At 42.7% G+C, this 15,342-nt stretch overlaps 1 protein-coding gene across 1 annotated transcript in view; it reads left to right on the top strand.

The window, feature by feature from the left end:
* The window catches only part of CFAP52 (cilia and flagella associated protein 52), a 47,791-nt gene that overhangs the window by 5,444 nt on the left and 27,005 nt on the right, over window positions 1-15,342 (top strand). Inside the window, exons 4-7 of the mRNA XM_060260280.1 lie at window positions 3,350-3,478; window positions 5,693-5,792; window positions 6,970-7,086; window positions 13,158-13,258. Coding sequence (XP_060116263.1) covers window positions 3,350-3,478; window positions 5,693-5,792; window positions 6,970-7,086; window positions 13,158-13,258 — 447 coding nt within the window. The remainder of the gene's footprint in view (window positions 1-3,349; window positions 3,479-5,692; window positions 5,793-6,969; window positions 7,087-13,157; window positions 13,259-15,342) is intronic.

Here is a 15,342-nt window from a genome sequence, read left to right as displayed (position 1 = left end):
CCAATGGCTGGGACTGATGGGAGTTGTAGGCAAAAAAACATCTGGAGAGCTACCGTTGGCCACCCCTGGTATACAAGTCTGACACAGCTGACAAAGCATTCAGTGCTAGTGGGATGAGATAATTATTGAGACAGAAAATATAAGAACCACATTCAAACAACACTGCGCAAGAAGGTCTGCACAATTTGTGATCCTCTGAGCGGGATGTGTCTCACAAGCCAAGTACTGTGCCCTGCCAGATAATTTATGGTCTCTGAGTTTTGCTTCATGCTTGTGTCAGAAAAGAGGGCAATTGCCAAGCACTTGATAGATCACACTACAGTGCTTCATTCATTCATTTATTTAGGTCTTTATACCCCGCTGCTATCTCTTTGTAAAGGTATGAGATACACTCACGTCTGGTCTCAGGCAGTCAAGGCCAAGAGCCCTGTCTTCTGCTGATTATGTATGCACCTGCAAGGGGGCTATGGGAACCACCCTTTGGTGGAAGGGGAAGCTTGCTTGGCGCAACTTCCTTTTGAATGTAGCCACGGTATAAGTAGGGGGCAGTATTTCAATAAAGTTATTATTCTGAATTCACTGTTGTTAGCTGAACTACAGGGACTTGGCAGGGAAAGGTCTGTAGCTGGCCACCCTTGACCATTCTGGTGCAGCGCAAACTCCCCACCTGCCCGCCCTCTTGTTAAGACCATGTAAGATTAGCTAGTCACCAGTTATGGGGCTAAGCAGGAATTTTCTGGGCCTCACTCAAATTGGCCATGGGGAGGGGCCTTTTTTTTACCTGCTCTGTGTGGTCAGAGGGGGTGCCCTAACTAGGATTGTTGGGGAAAGCATGGGTTGAAGGGGTTTCAAACTGGCGAGCACCCCAATATATCAGCGATGGTTCCCCCCCCTCAATTGGGCTACCTTAAGGCTTTGCAGTTGTGGGCAGGGGTATGCTTTCCCATCGCCTCTACGCACTGGCATGTGGGCAGTGATGGGTTGGGTCCGGAAGAGATGTTCCTTCTACTCCTTCCCTCCCTGCAGGGATTTAGAGGGTCACAAGTTTTGCAGGCCTGATAGAAGCAGTTATCTTGACTGAAGTGCTCCCTTTGAAAAGCAGTTGTACAGCACTATGCTATACAGAGCATAATTCCGGCAAGAAGCTGTGCCCTGGCCTGATTTAGCAATCCACTACTGAGAGACTGAATTTGATAGGACCAGTCTTATGCTTACAGGTGAGGAAAAGGCCTAAATCAGTTGCCTTGAATTTTATTAGTTAATGAAAAAGTAATAGGGGACCGTGCTGTAAATGTAATATACAATAAACAAAAAGAAGCACCGTGAAGAAAATAAATATTCTTTTATATTTTATGTGCACTTTAATAGATTCTTTGATCTTGGTATATGTGCAAAATGTACAGTATTACAAAAAATTCTTATCATTCAATTGTCAGTTGATTAACACTACAAAATAATTATACTTTACAATTATAAGCATATAGTACATCACAAACTCTAAGATTTAAATGGCATGAAATGCTCAGTTCAAAATGAGAAATGCCCAAAATCTAGTTTCAAAGATGCGAAACAAGTCTACTTCCAAGGCAAGGAGTCAGCTTAAAACTGTTGGTAGTACTATACATTTTTGTACATATATCAAGATTCACGAATCTATGCAAGTGCACATAAAATATGAATAATAGTTATTTAATTATTTTCCGCAGATGGTTTTTTGTGTGTGTGTATTGAATTTTATTAGTGGCAGCATGTACCTTGATATTGGGACCAGTGTATCTTCTTATCACACCTGAATATATTATTTACTTTTCTGACACGGCAGTGCTGCTGTCAAGACATTCCGTTGTTAACGGCCACAGTTAGTCTTAGAGTTGAGCAGTAGTTTTATGATAACAATTGTATTGCCATATGACATGCCAAGAGATTAACTTTTTGAAATTTATTCACATCCTGCTGTTTTATGACACGAGGCTTTACCTTGGGGAGAACAAAGTTTGAGTCCAGTGGCATCTTTAAGACCAACAAAGTTTAATTTGGGGTATAAACTTTCTGTCAGGTACAAGTCCCTGACATAGATTTGACTCTAACTTGTGGTTCAGAAACTGTCTATTGATATTCCTAATAGTATTGTCATTGCTGATGAAGCGTCAATTATCCAAAGTATATTCATACATCCATAACTGTAGTGTTTTAGGTGTTCCTAGTAGGGGGCAGTGTATTCACGCACACCTGTACTAACCTATGTATTATAATGCCAGTATTACTAACCCTCATATGTATTCATTGTATTCTTTTAAGGTTTATGTAGAATAGTGCTGGTAACAAAGGAGGGCACAGTAGAGGGTAAGCCACCATGGGAAGAAAGGACCTAATCTAGTCTCCCTGGTAATGGAAGATAGGTACCAATGAAAGATGTCTGCCAGTTGGAATGTGACCTTGGAGAAGTGTAACACCAAAGTCTGGGAACTAATTCAAAGACTTTTGAGCTGGAGACATTTAGGCAGGCGAAATGATGGACCGTTAACCTATAACCTGTATTTGAACTATAACTTCCATTTTATGCCAGTCTGGCAAGATAAGTAGTCTTGTGTGCACATGCTAAAAGCTTTTGCTACCTGATTCTTCATTAAAAGCTTTTTTTGCACTTACTCAAGAAGTCTTGTGAAAGATTCTGGGCAAAACCTTACACTTCTTTGTGTATGTACTCTTCATCAGATCTGATGAACTGTGTATGCAGACTAAATCTAATACCAGAATTAAACATTGTTAGTCTTAAAGGTGCCACTGATGAAACCAATACAGCTACCCACGTGAATCTATTTCCTTGGGAAGAACATTGCACTCTGTTTCATTTTTTAAATTAATTAACAAACTTTATTTAAATTATATCAACATTACAATATTGTAGAACACCGTTTTTTTCAATTATGTTTCAATTATGTCAACATTACAATACTGTATAGTATTATTTCCTGACAAAACTAGAGCATGTAAATAACACATTTTAGAAATATATTATGCTTTCATATAAAGAGTTGTTTGGAATTATTTCTTCTTGAGTCAAAAATGCTCTTACTGGATACCATTGTTCTATTATTTTTTCTCATATGTTTGAGGTGACACATTAAGAGTAGCATATGCTAATTTGCTTAGAATAAAATAATCCCAAATTCTGACTTTCCAGTTTTGAACTGATGGTATATTTCTGTCTTTCACTCCGTTTCATCATGCATATATTGTACTTCATAAGGTCATAAACATATGTGTACTTGAATTCAGTGGGATTTTTTTTTTCTGCAAAGACATTCATGGCAGTTAATAAATCCATTTTTTCTCCCTTTCCTGGCAGCGTGGTGGTGTGGAGTGTCCAAAAAAAAGAAGCCATTTGTGGCAGTCCTGCTTCTGCTCGTAGTGCTGGGAATCCGACCACACTGGTGTATTCCAACTGCAGGGATGAGATGTTTGTTAGTGCTGGAAAGTATGACTTTGTTCTGGGACAAGTCCCCATTCCATTTTGGAGAGAAACTCTAAACATCTATTTAATTATGCACATACTGTTTACTTCAGTGGTGCTGCTGCTGCTTCTTCCTCCTCCTCTTCCTCTTCTTCTTTCTTCCCACCCACCATATTCCTCCAGTAGTCTTTGCAGCCCTACCTTTCCCTCCTGTCCCTTATATGCTCCCCCTGCCCAACTGCTTTCCCCAGAGGTCTCTGCCCTTTCCCCTCTCAATGGTACACCTTTTCCCTCCCTTCTCTACCTTGCTCTATTTGCCTTATCTGTTCTTTCATCTCCAGTTTCACCTTTTCTATCCCACCCCATCTTTTTCTCCATGTCTTTTTGGCTTGTTGCCCATTGCAAGCCAAGGAGCTGCTTGCGTGCAGGGCCTTGCCAGCCCTTGACAGCATTGGGCTTTTATGCTCACTGCTCTATTGCCCTGTGCTCTGTGGGTTTCATCAGCAACTTGTGATCCTGTTACTTCTGACCTTTCCATTTCTCCAGTGGGAATTGCCCAGTGGTTGCTTGCTAGCGGATCGCCCAGATGAATGGGGCTGGTGGCTGGGTGTATTGCATAGGGGCTATCATAATTTTGGGTAAGAGCAATGAATATCTGATTGGTTCTTCTGTGGTGTTGTCATGACTGCCTTTTTGGCCAGTGTAATTTTTTACTCGGTTTTGCCGATTTTGGATCCTATGTTTTATCCCATTAAAGGTTTTTTTAAAAAAAATGTTTAATCATGTCCCTTGTTAAGTCCTTTTACTGTAAAATTTCGTTCTTTTTTTGTTGTCTGTGATACTCAAGATTAAGATTATTGTTTTTATCCCTATTATAAATAATAATTATCAATTGGCATTACAATTCAATGTATCTATATTGTTTTATCCTGATGAGCAAATTGTACACTCATTCCTTTCTGTAAGCTATTGTTATGCCATTAACAGTGATTGGAATTGGAAAACTGGTGTACTTCAGCGACAGAGACACTGGAAAACAGAGTTGTGTTTTCTGTCAGCATTTCTGGAATTGTAGTGAAATAGTTTCTGACATAATTTATTGGCATTTCTGCACCTTTTACACCTAACCGTGTGTTTAGAAAGCAGTGCGCAACAGCTGAATCCTTAAATTTGATGATTAACAAGTGTAATTACACACCAGGTTCCTCCTATAAAATTTACAGTGTTTACATCCAAAGGTCTACAGAAGGCTGGGCATTGTAAATTTGCTCCACACTCTGCCTTTTAATAATGGAAGAAAGGTATTTTTTTTAATTGTTAGTTTGTTCCTTTCTTTTGTTACAATCATTGAAAGAAAGCTTTAATGGAGAGTGAGGCAGAGTAAACAGGCACCTGCACTTTGCTTGGTACTTGCTCTATCTTGAATGATTACTGCTTATGCTCAGTGCCGGCCCTAGGGCTACCTGCCCGCCTCCACCCCGTCCTCTGCCTGCTCTCCGCCTCCCCCCCCCCCCCGGTGCGGTCAGAGGAGTGCTGCGACGAGGCTTGACCCTACCCGCTTCGCAAGGGCCCGGGCTTCTTCTAAGCTGTTTGAAGAACACGCTGGAGGAGGCTTCTCCCCTCTCACTTCCGGAACCAGAAGTGAGGGAGGAGCAAAACTCCTCCAGCGTACTCTTCAAACAACTTAGAAGAAGCCTGGGCCTTTGCAAAGTGGGTCGGGCCAAGTCTCGTCACTCCTCTGATCACGCGGGCGGGTGGGGGTGGGGCAGAATGTAGTGCTGTGATGGGGAAGGGAAGGGAGGGGAGGGGGCGGGTGGTGGTGGCAGCAGTGTCGGTGAGGAGACAAACAGGCAATTGTCTTGGGTGGGGGGACCCCAATTTGGCACCCCCCCTTTCTGGTGCCTAGGCAGTTGCCTAGTTTGCTTAGCAAATTGCTGGCTACTTCATTGGAAAACAGTGTGATTTGAGCATATTTGGTGCTGAGGCAGGACATACCTGAATCTTGTCTGAAATGACCTAAAATTCCAACCAACCCACTCCCAAGCCTCTCAATAATGGGACATGGTAAGGTTCCTAATACACCTTGGTGAATGTATAGGAAATTGCTAAACTCTTGTTTTGTCATTGGTAGACTGGAAAGAAAATAGTACATGCCTCTTTGAATACTGTGCTATTGAAAAGATTTATTTGACATTGATCTTGCTGAAACTGATTTTGAAATATGTTGTTTGGCTGCAGTGGAACTATTCGCTTATGGGAATTGGATTTACCCAACAGAAAAGTCCGACCTATTGAGTGTCAAACAGGACAGCTGAAAAGAATAGGTACTTGTGCCATGGTAGGTTGTCTACTGAGCTGTCATTTACAAAATAAAAGCAGAAAAACCAACAACCTGGGATCACAGTTTAGGCAATACAAGAAACAAACACTGTGATGTAGTGGCTAAAAATGTTTAGTAAAACCTTCTTAAGAATCATGTAATCTCTTTTTTTACATTACAATATTACAAGAAAGGTCCACTCAATGAGCATCTGGATATAGGCTCGTTTAGTAAAGAAAGTTCCTCAGGAGTATTCCTTCCTATTTCCTTCAGGGTTATCAACCTCTTGTTACAATTCAATGTTAATGCTCTCTGCAACATCTTTATTTTCTTCAAGATCTCTCATCCTGGAATAAACCATGGTAATTACTACAAGATACAACACAAAGCTGAATGGAAGTGGATAATTCTTAAATGTTAAATGACTAATTTTTAAGATATTGTTACTTGTTGTTAAGAACACCTCTCGGTACCACTTAAATGTATACAAGGCTTTTTTTGAGCAGGAACACACAGGAATACATTTCTGCCTGGCTTGGCATCAGGGGGTATGGCCTAATATGCAAATGAGTTCCTGCTGTGTGAAACAATGGTGGCATCAGGGGGTATGGCCTAATATGCAAATGAATTCCTGTTGGGCTTTCTCTACCAAAAAAGCCCCGAGTGTATATATTTATATTAGGAGCTTAAGCCAGTCCTGAACTTCTCTAACCAGATGCAAAAGCCTTCTGTTGCAGAGAGCATTAACATTGAATTGTAACAAGAGCCTGATAGCTCTGAAGGAAATAGGAAGGAATATTCCTGAGGAAGTTTTTTGACTAAGTGAGCCTATATCCGAGTGCTCATTGAATGGACCTTTCTTGTAATTTTGTAATATACAACAAGATAATATGATTCTTAAAAAGGTTTTTCTGAACATTGTTAGCCAGTACATCACAGTGTTTGTTTCTTGTATTTAAAATAAAGGCAAGTTAAGCTTCAGGCCCAAAAGAGCAATTTGTAGCAGTGCTAGTTATCATTGGAAAGCATAAGATTTTCATACTTGTGATTCTTTTATATGAGATGGCACTCAGTCTTTACCCATATCATTCAAAAAGTGCAATGAATTTCTGATGTGCTAGTTCACAGCTATTCACTCACCACTGTGAAGGGTGCGATTATGCTCTTAACCTTTTCCTTCTTCATTCTTCCCCAGATGACAGAGGATGATAGTTACTTCTATATAGGCACGTCCACTGGTGATGTCCTGAAACTCAATACAAAAAGCACACTGATGAGTGATTATGGCCCAATAAAAGAGAAGTTCAGCCTGGTAAGTGGCTGCTGTGCTTTGCCTCTTGCTAGCAGAACAAGTGTAATCAAGTAAATTGTAGACTGATATGTGAGACAGTGGAGACTCTAGCAGTGGGATCCAGGCACCTGCCTATTTGCACCTAGTCTGCCAGGGAGAGCTGCCTGTTTGCTTTCTGCCACATTGCATTGAAACCATCATGGATGTGCGATATATTAGTGAAATGTATTAGTGATATTGCACTAATAGCTTGGTAGGGGTCAGATGACTCATAGGGTTAGTAGAATTCCATCTGGTCTATAAAACTTCTGATTCTGGTCTGACTGAGCTGCTGTCTGGCAGATAACTCCAACTTACCAATGTGATTGGTAATGCATTTAGTACTGTGAGGTTTACCAAGTAACACTCAGATAGACTTCCGCTATATGAATACAGGTGAAGCTTTATTATTGATATGCTACAGGAGTAGAACTCCTCTCACTAAAGACACATTGCTAGGAATGAGAATAATTAAACAGACAATCCTAAATAGCCCCAACCCCAAGCTCCCTGGCTCCCCCCTCCCAAACCCTTTTAACATAAACAATCCAACAGGCAGTTACACCTTAATATAAACATAGGGAGGAACAGGTCAGGAAGATCACAGGGTGTTATCTCAGAGGCCGTGACTCTCCCTTCTCCCAGACGGTGTGTGTGGGAACAATTTGCAAAAGAGTGTTCCAGGCCCCTCTGAGGTTATTCACACAAAAATGCTTTCATGCCTCTTCCTCTACCACCTCCAAGGACATTACATGAGATACAATATAGAACAAAACTGGATGAGGAAAAAAACATGGCAGGAGACATAACATGGAGTTTAGTATGAGTGACAAGATTTTCCTCTCCTTCATTTTGTCTACACAACAACTGAGAGAAGTAAGCTAGGCTGAAGGAATGCCTTTCAAAGATCACACAAGTTTCATGGTAGAGTGGGAATTTTAAGCTGGGTATCCCAAATCCTATTTTTACACTCTAACCACAATGCTGCACTGTCTGCTTGCTGGGGAACTTTACTATTTGATTGGTGCCTTCTTTTGTCCAATTGGCCAACCCCAATAGAAGATAATGGACATCTGGAGAACATGCAGAGAAAGGTGGCCCCTTAGATAGGCAGGCCCCCGATTATATAGGGCTTTAAAGGTCAATACCAACACCTTGAAACAGACTCGGAACACAATAGGTAGCCAGCGCAGCTCTTTCAGCACCGATTGAATGTGCTCCCATCGAGGGAGCCCCATTAACGTGCTGCAGTGTTCTGCACTAGCCATAGTTTCCGAGTCAGAGTCAAGGGTAGCCCCATGTAAAGAACATTACAGTGATCTATTCTCGAGGGGACCATAACAATAACTATGTTAACCCTTCTAAAGATTTTATGGATTTTATTTAAAAGTTTACAGTAAACTCCAGACTCAAACTGTAGCAACACTACCTTAGCATTGAGCCTCTGATAGTTATTGTAATATAATTTTCACTTGGTCCTGTATTGATTATTGATTATTGTGTCTTTATTGCAACATTGAGCCTGTGTGTGTGTATTATTTATGTCTGACCACTGAAGAAGGCCAGTTTGACTATAGATACTGTATATAGTCAAAAGGACAAGAAAATTTCTAAACATTATACCTATGTTGTGGCTGGAGAAAATGCAGATATAAAGAACCTTTGATTACATTACTCCGGGGATAACTGTCATGCCTGCCATGATAAAAATTGTTTTATGGAATTAGATAAAGGAAAAATACAGTCATTAGCTCAAGCAGATGGGAGCCAGTTGCCAACTCAAGGAATGGGTGTTGCAAAACTAATAGTTTCCAGTACAGAAGGTGAAGAAGCCACTATCACTTTACTCTGCTCTGGGAAGACCTCACCTGGAGTATTGTGTTCAGTTTTGGGCACCACATTTTAAGAAGAACAGGTCCAGAGGAGGGCGACAAAGATGGTGAGGGGTCTGGAGACCAAGTTGTATGAGGAAAGGTTGAAGAAGCTGGGGATGTTTAGCCTGGAGAGGAGGCAACTGAGAGGTGATATGATCACCATCTTCAAGTACTTGAAGGGCTGTCATATAGAGGATGGTGTGGAATTGTTTTCTGTGGCCCCAGAAGGTAGGACCAGAACCAATGGGTTGAAATTAAAAGAGTTTCCAGCTCAAAATTAGGAAGAACTTCCTGACAGTTAGAGTGATTCCTCAGTGGAACAGGCTTCCTTGGAGGTGGTGGGCTCTCCTTCCTTGGAGGCTAGATGGCCATCTGACCGATGAAGATCCTGTGAATTTACGGGGAGGTGTTTGTGTGTTTCCTGCACTGTGCAGGGGGTTGGACTAGATGACCCTGGAGGTCCCTTCCAAATCTATGATTCTATAATTCTAAGTGATTGAAATCTTGTTCTCCAGCGGCATCTGGACCAAGGTTGCTCAGTGGTACTGATGTTGTTAGATCTTTCGGCTGCATTTGATACAGTCAATCATCTGTTACTGACCCACTGCCTCATCGATGCAGGGATTCAGGGGTTGGCCTTACAATGGCTCTCCGCTTTCCTTCAAGGTCAGGGATAAAGGGTGGCGATTGGGGGACAGTTGTCCCAGAGACACCCACTTAACTGCAGTGTGCCTCAGGGAGCGGTGCTTTCCCCGGTGTTGTTTAACATCTACATGCACCCCTTGCTCAGATTGCCCGGTGGTATGGGCTGGGTTGCCATCAGTATGCTGATGACACTCAGCTCTATCTACTGATGGATGGCCGGACTGCGTCCCAGAAAATCTGGACCTGGTGCTGCAAGCCATGGCAGGATGGCTCAGGCTGAGCCGACTAAAGCTGAATCCGATGAATACAGAGGCCTGAGTCGCGGCGGTCTGGGGGGTGGGTGGGGGAAATCCCCCTACCAGCTTTTGATGATGCGCCACTTACAATGGCGCCCAAGGTCAGAAGCTTGGGGGTGCTACTGGGGGTGCTAATGGAGGCTAAATCCGCCTTTTCCCATCTTAGGTGGGTAAAACAGTTGGTCCCCTTCCTCAAGCGCAGCGACCTGGCAACTGTGATCCATGCTACAGTCACCTTGAGGCTAGACTACTGTAATGCCCTCTACATGGGGCTGCCTTTGCCTTGAATCCGGAAACTACAGCTGGTGCAGAATGCTGCAGCCAGGCTGTTATTGGGGCTCTCCATGTGGGAGCACATACAGCCAGGGCTGCAGGAGCTGCACTGGCTGCCAATAGTATTCCGGATTCACTACAAGGTGCTGGTCATTACCTGTAAAGCCCTATATGGCCGAGGACCTGCCTACCTTAGGGACCGTCTCTCCCCACATGTTCCCCAGAGGGCACTTCAATCTGGAACCCAAAACCTATTATCAATCCCTGGGCCGAGGGAGGCAAGATTGAAAACCACCAGAGACAGAGCCTTAGAATCATAGAGTTGGAAGGGACCTCCAGGGTCATCTAGTCCAACCCCCAGCCTTCTCAATCGCTGCTCCCCATTGGTGGAACCAACTGCCGGAAGTGGTCAGAGCCTTGCAGGACCTCGCCCAGTTCCGCAAGGCCTGCAAGACAACATTATTTCAGCTAGCTTTTGACTGAATTGTGGATATAGTAACATAAAGGATACTTAAGAGCACTGAATACCATTGGAAATCAAATTATATTAGCACCAAACTGATTTAACTGTTAAATTGTTTTATTGATGAATTGTTTAATATGTTTAATTAATTGTTCTATTGTGATGTATTGCTTTTACTGGTTGTGAGCCACCCTGAGTCTGTTTCGGCAGGGCAGGTGGGATATAAATCTAATAAATCAAATCAAACTGTTTGTGCGCCTCTGGCAGACCAAAATTTGCTGTCAATAAGATTGTATGGCAAAGAAATACAATACAGAGAGGCAGTTAACAAGCTGAGCAATGTCAAGACCTGACATCTGCAGCTGTTGGAATCCTAAACAAGAAGATTGATTCACCAGATCATTATGGTTGGAATGCTTTGAAGAGGTTGGCTAGATACCTGACAAAAACAGATAACCTGTGACAACCCAAGACTGGTTGGATATAGGGATGTTGACTGAGGTGAAGACAAGACTGACTATAGGTCAACCAGTGGCCAGCTTAGGGTTGCCAAATCCAATTCAAGAAATATCTGGGGGCTTTGGGGGTGGAGCCAGGAGACATTAGGGATGGAGCCAGGAGACATTAGGGGTGGAGCCAAGATCAAGGCTGTGACAAGCATAATTGAACTTCAAAGGGAGTTCTGGCCATCACATTTAAAGGGACGGCACACCTTTTCAATTCCTTCCTTCCATAGGAAATAATGAGGGATAGGGGCACCTTCTTTTGGGGCTCATAGAATTGGACCCCCTGGTCCAATCTTTTTGAAACTTGGGGGGGTACTTTGGGGAGAGGCACTAGATGCTATACTGAAAATTTGGTGCCTCTACCCCAAAAAACAGCACCCCCAGAGCCCCAGATACCCGCAGATCAATTCTCCATGATTTTCTATGGGAATAAATCTCCATAGGGAATAATAGAGTTCCCAGCAGACATTTCCCTCCCCTCCCCCTGCTTTCTGACGACCCTGAAGTGGGGGGAGGGTCTGCAAACCAGGGGATCCTCTGCCCCCATTTGGGGATTGGCAATCCTAGGCCAGCTGTTCTTCTGTTGAGACAAGCTGTGCAGGAGCACAGAGGAGCAGTGCCCCACAAAGGAGATGGTGGCTGACATACTGACCAAGCCACTCATAAAAGGGAAGTTTGAATACCTACATAAGAAGCTGAACCTTCCTGACATCAGTACATGAACTTGAGAAGGGGTGTTGGAGTTTGCAAGTTCATCCTTTGGTCATGAAAGAGTTAACTTGTTTATGTATGCATGCTAATATTAGCTATTTTGTTTTAAGGCCAATTATATCTTACACACACAGTTCCCGCCATAGAGAAGGTGACAATATTCCTAATGAAGAAATCTGGCTGATCAAGTTGTATTGGGATGCTGGGTTCAGGTAGCCAGCTCAAAGTTGGCTCAGCCTTCCATCCTTCCGAAGTCAGTAAAATGAGTACCCAGTTTGCTGCGGGTAAAGTGTAGATGACTGGGGAAGGCAATGGCAAAGCACCCTGTAAGAAGTGTGCCGTGAAAACATCATGGTGCTACGTCACCTCAGAGTCGGAAACAACTGGTGCTTGCACAGGGGACTGCCTTTACCTTTATGTGTATTTAGGCACGTCTGCAGGAAGTGGGGGACTGTTGGAAAATGTTATTCCCTTTGCTCTCTCACTCGCACAAGGTTTAACATCCAAACAGTCAACATGGAGCTTGGAACTAGACAGACAGGTGTTTCTTATTTTATTTCCAAATATAACCCTTTATATAATAAAGGGTTTTTTTACTTACGCCTGGCTGCCTTTGTTACTCTGCTAAATGTTCTAACAGCTTTTAGGTTGCCACAGACTAATATGTCTGCAACAGTCTAGTTCAACTACAGGCCTGTAGCTTAGGGTTATTCCTGTTTACAAAGATGATTAATTTGGGTACCAGTTGTTCATGTTTCGAAAGTAATGTAGCTTTGTTAGTGGTGGTGGTGGTTTAGGATAAGAACTCTGTTCACTGTAACTCTCTGAGGTCTGTTTCTTTTCTAGATATTTTTATACTGCAGGCTGATAATGTTGCCTCCTGTGTAGTTTGAAAGAGTACTAATAGCTTAAAATGCCAGAATATGTTTGTCTTAATGGCCATTTCAGTATATTTCTCAATTTTAATAATGTCGTAATACTTTTATCATGTTTTTACAGATAGTTTTTATAGATATGTATAGATTTTTTTTTGTTTAGGATGCTGACTTTTGCCATAACTAAATAAATAAATATGATATTTTTATACTGCAGGCTGATAATGTTGCCTCCTTCTGTGTGGTTTGAAAGCAGAGTACTAATAAAGCAGTAATCTTAATTGCATGCATACAGACCCAAGGAGTAAGGCAAATATTCTGTTGAACTGTTTAGTCAACCTGCACAAATGCAATGATTTGGCTAGAACACAAATATCTTAATGCTGGGGTTTTTTTTTTCCTCCCCCTAGGGAGTCACAGCTTTGCTTTTGTTGAAGACAGGTGACTTAGTCATCGGCACTGGAGCTGGAATTGTAGCTCACTGTTCAGGATCCAACTATAAAACAATCAAGTGAGTTTCTGATCATTCATAGGAAAGGATATCATTGCTGAATAAACATGCAGATAATGAAATTAAGAAAACTAATACATGGCAAAATGGTACTATAATTGCATTTGCTGTATATGTATCACTAGACTGTGTTACGCTTTAGATAATTGATCAGATTTTCTAAAGTGCAGGTGCTTTATAAGTAAATCTCAAAACCAATCCAAAACCAAGGTGAGAAGGATTCCTCTAAGTGGTGAAACCTAGTCCAAGGGAGGTTAATAAAAGGGAACACAGGTTGTGGCAATCAAATACAAGTCTATGATCAGGCAGGCAAAAAGGGACTATGAGGAGCATATTTCAAAAAACGTAAAGACCAACAATAAAAATTTCTTAAAATATATTAGAAGCAGGAAACCAGTCAGGGAGGCAGTGAGGCCCTTGGATGACCAAGGGGTAAAAGAATTACTGAAGGATGATAGGGAAATGGCTGAGAAGCTGAATGCATTTTTTGCCTCTGTCTTCACTGTGGAAGATGAGAAGGTGTTTGCTCACTCCAGAACCGCTGATTTTGGGAGGGGTGTTGAAAGATCTGAGTCAGATTGAGGTGACGAGAGGAGGCCCTGCGATTGATAGACAATTTAAAAACTGATAAGTCACCAGGCCCGGATGGCATACATCCAAGAGTTCTGAAAGAACTCACAGGTGAACTTGTGGATCTCTTGACAAAAATATGTAATCTTTCATTGAAATCTGTCCCCGTTCTTGAGGACTGGAAGGTAGCAAACCCATCTTTAAAAAGGGTTCGAGAGGAGATCCGAGAAATTACAGGCCAATCAGTCTGACTTCAATATGGGGAAAGTAAGTGGAAACTATTATTAAAGAGAGAATGAGTAGGCACATTGATGAACAAAAGTTATAGAGGAAGACTCAGCATGGGTTCTGTAAGGGAAGATCTTGTCTCACTAACCTGTTAGAGTTCTTTGAGGGGTGAACAAGCACGTGGACAAAGGGGACCCAATAGATGTTGTTTACCTTGACTTCCAGAAAGCTTTTGATAAAGTTCCTCATCAAAGGCTCGAGAGTCATGGGGTAAAAGCAGACCCGGCGCTAGGGGTTCTGCTGCTCCCAGCAGACCCCTGCGCTGTGCCTCTCCCCTCCCCCCCGCCCACAAAGTGACATCATGCAGGTGACCTGGCTCTTCAGGTGCTTCCTTGGAAGACTCCGAAGAGCAAGGCATTTTAGTGGTGCCCCGCTGCTTTCGGGATGAAAGCGGACGAGTGGTGCCTTCATGGAAAGTGTGGCATTTTAGCGGCACCTAGCTGCTTTGGGGATGAAAGCGGATGAGCGGCGCATTTCCATGAGGGCTCCACTCAGCCGCTTTCAGGTTGAAAGGGCCAGATGCTGCTAAAATAGTGCACTCTTTGGAGGCTTGCAAGGAAGCCTCCAAAGAGTGTAGAGGAATCAAGGAGTGCCTATTGACACCCCCAGGCAGGGTAGCGTCCTAAGCCTACTCTCATGTGCCAGCCCTGGGTAAAAGGACAAGTCCTCTTGTGAATCAAGATCTGGCTAATTAATAGGAAGCAGAGAGTGAGTATAAATGGGCAATTTTCACAGTAGAGTGTGGTAAGCAGACAGGTACTGCAGGGCTCAGTACTGGGTCCCATGCTCTTTAACTTGTTCATAAATGATTTAGAGTTGGGAGTAAGCAGTGAAGTGGCCAAGTTTGCAGATGACACTAAATTGTTCAGGGTGGTGAGAACCAGAGAGGATTGTGAGGTACTACAAAGGGATCTGTTGAGGCTGGGTGAGTGGCCGTCAGCATGGCAGATGAGGGTCAACATGACCAAGTGCAAAGTAATGCACATTGGGGTCAAAACTCCTAACTGTAAATACAAGTTGATGGGGTGTGAACTGGCAGAGACTGACCAAGAGAGAGATCTTGGGGTCGTGGTAGATAACTCACTGAAAATGTTGAGAGAGTGTGTGACTGCAATAAAAAAATGTCAACGCCATGCTGGGGATTATTAGGAAAGGAATTGAAAACAAATCAGCCAATATCATAATGCCCTTGTATAAATTGATGGTGCGGCCTCATTTGGAATACC

This window comes from Heteronotia binoei, chromosome 19, assembly GCF_032191835.1.
Source record: "Heteronotia binoei isolate CCM8104 ecotype False Entrance Well chromosome 19, APGP_CSIRO_Hbin_v1, whole genome shotgun sequence".
In the NCBI taxonomy this organism is placed as follows: domain Eukaryota; kingdom Metazoa; phylum Chordata; class Lepidosauria; order Squamata; family Gekkonidae; genus Heteronotia; species Heteronotia binoei.
Note: the sequence above shows the minus strand (reverse complement) of the source record. Positions and strands in the feature narration are given on the sequence as shown.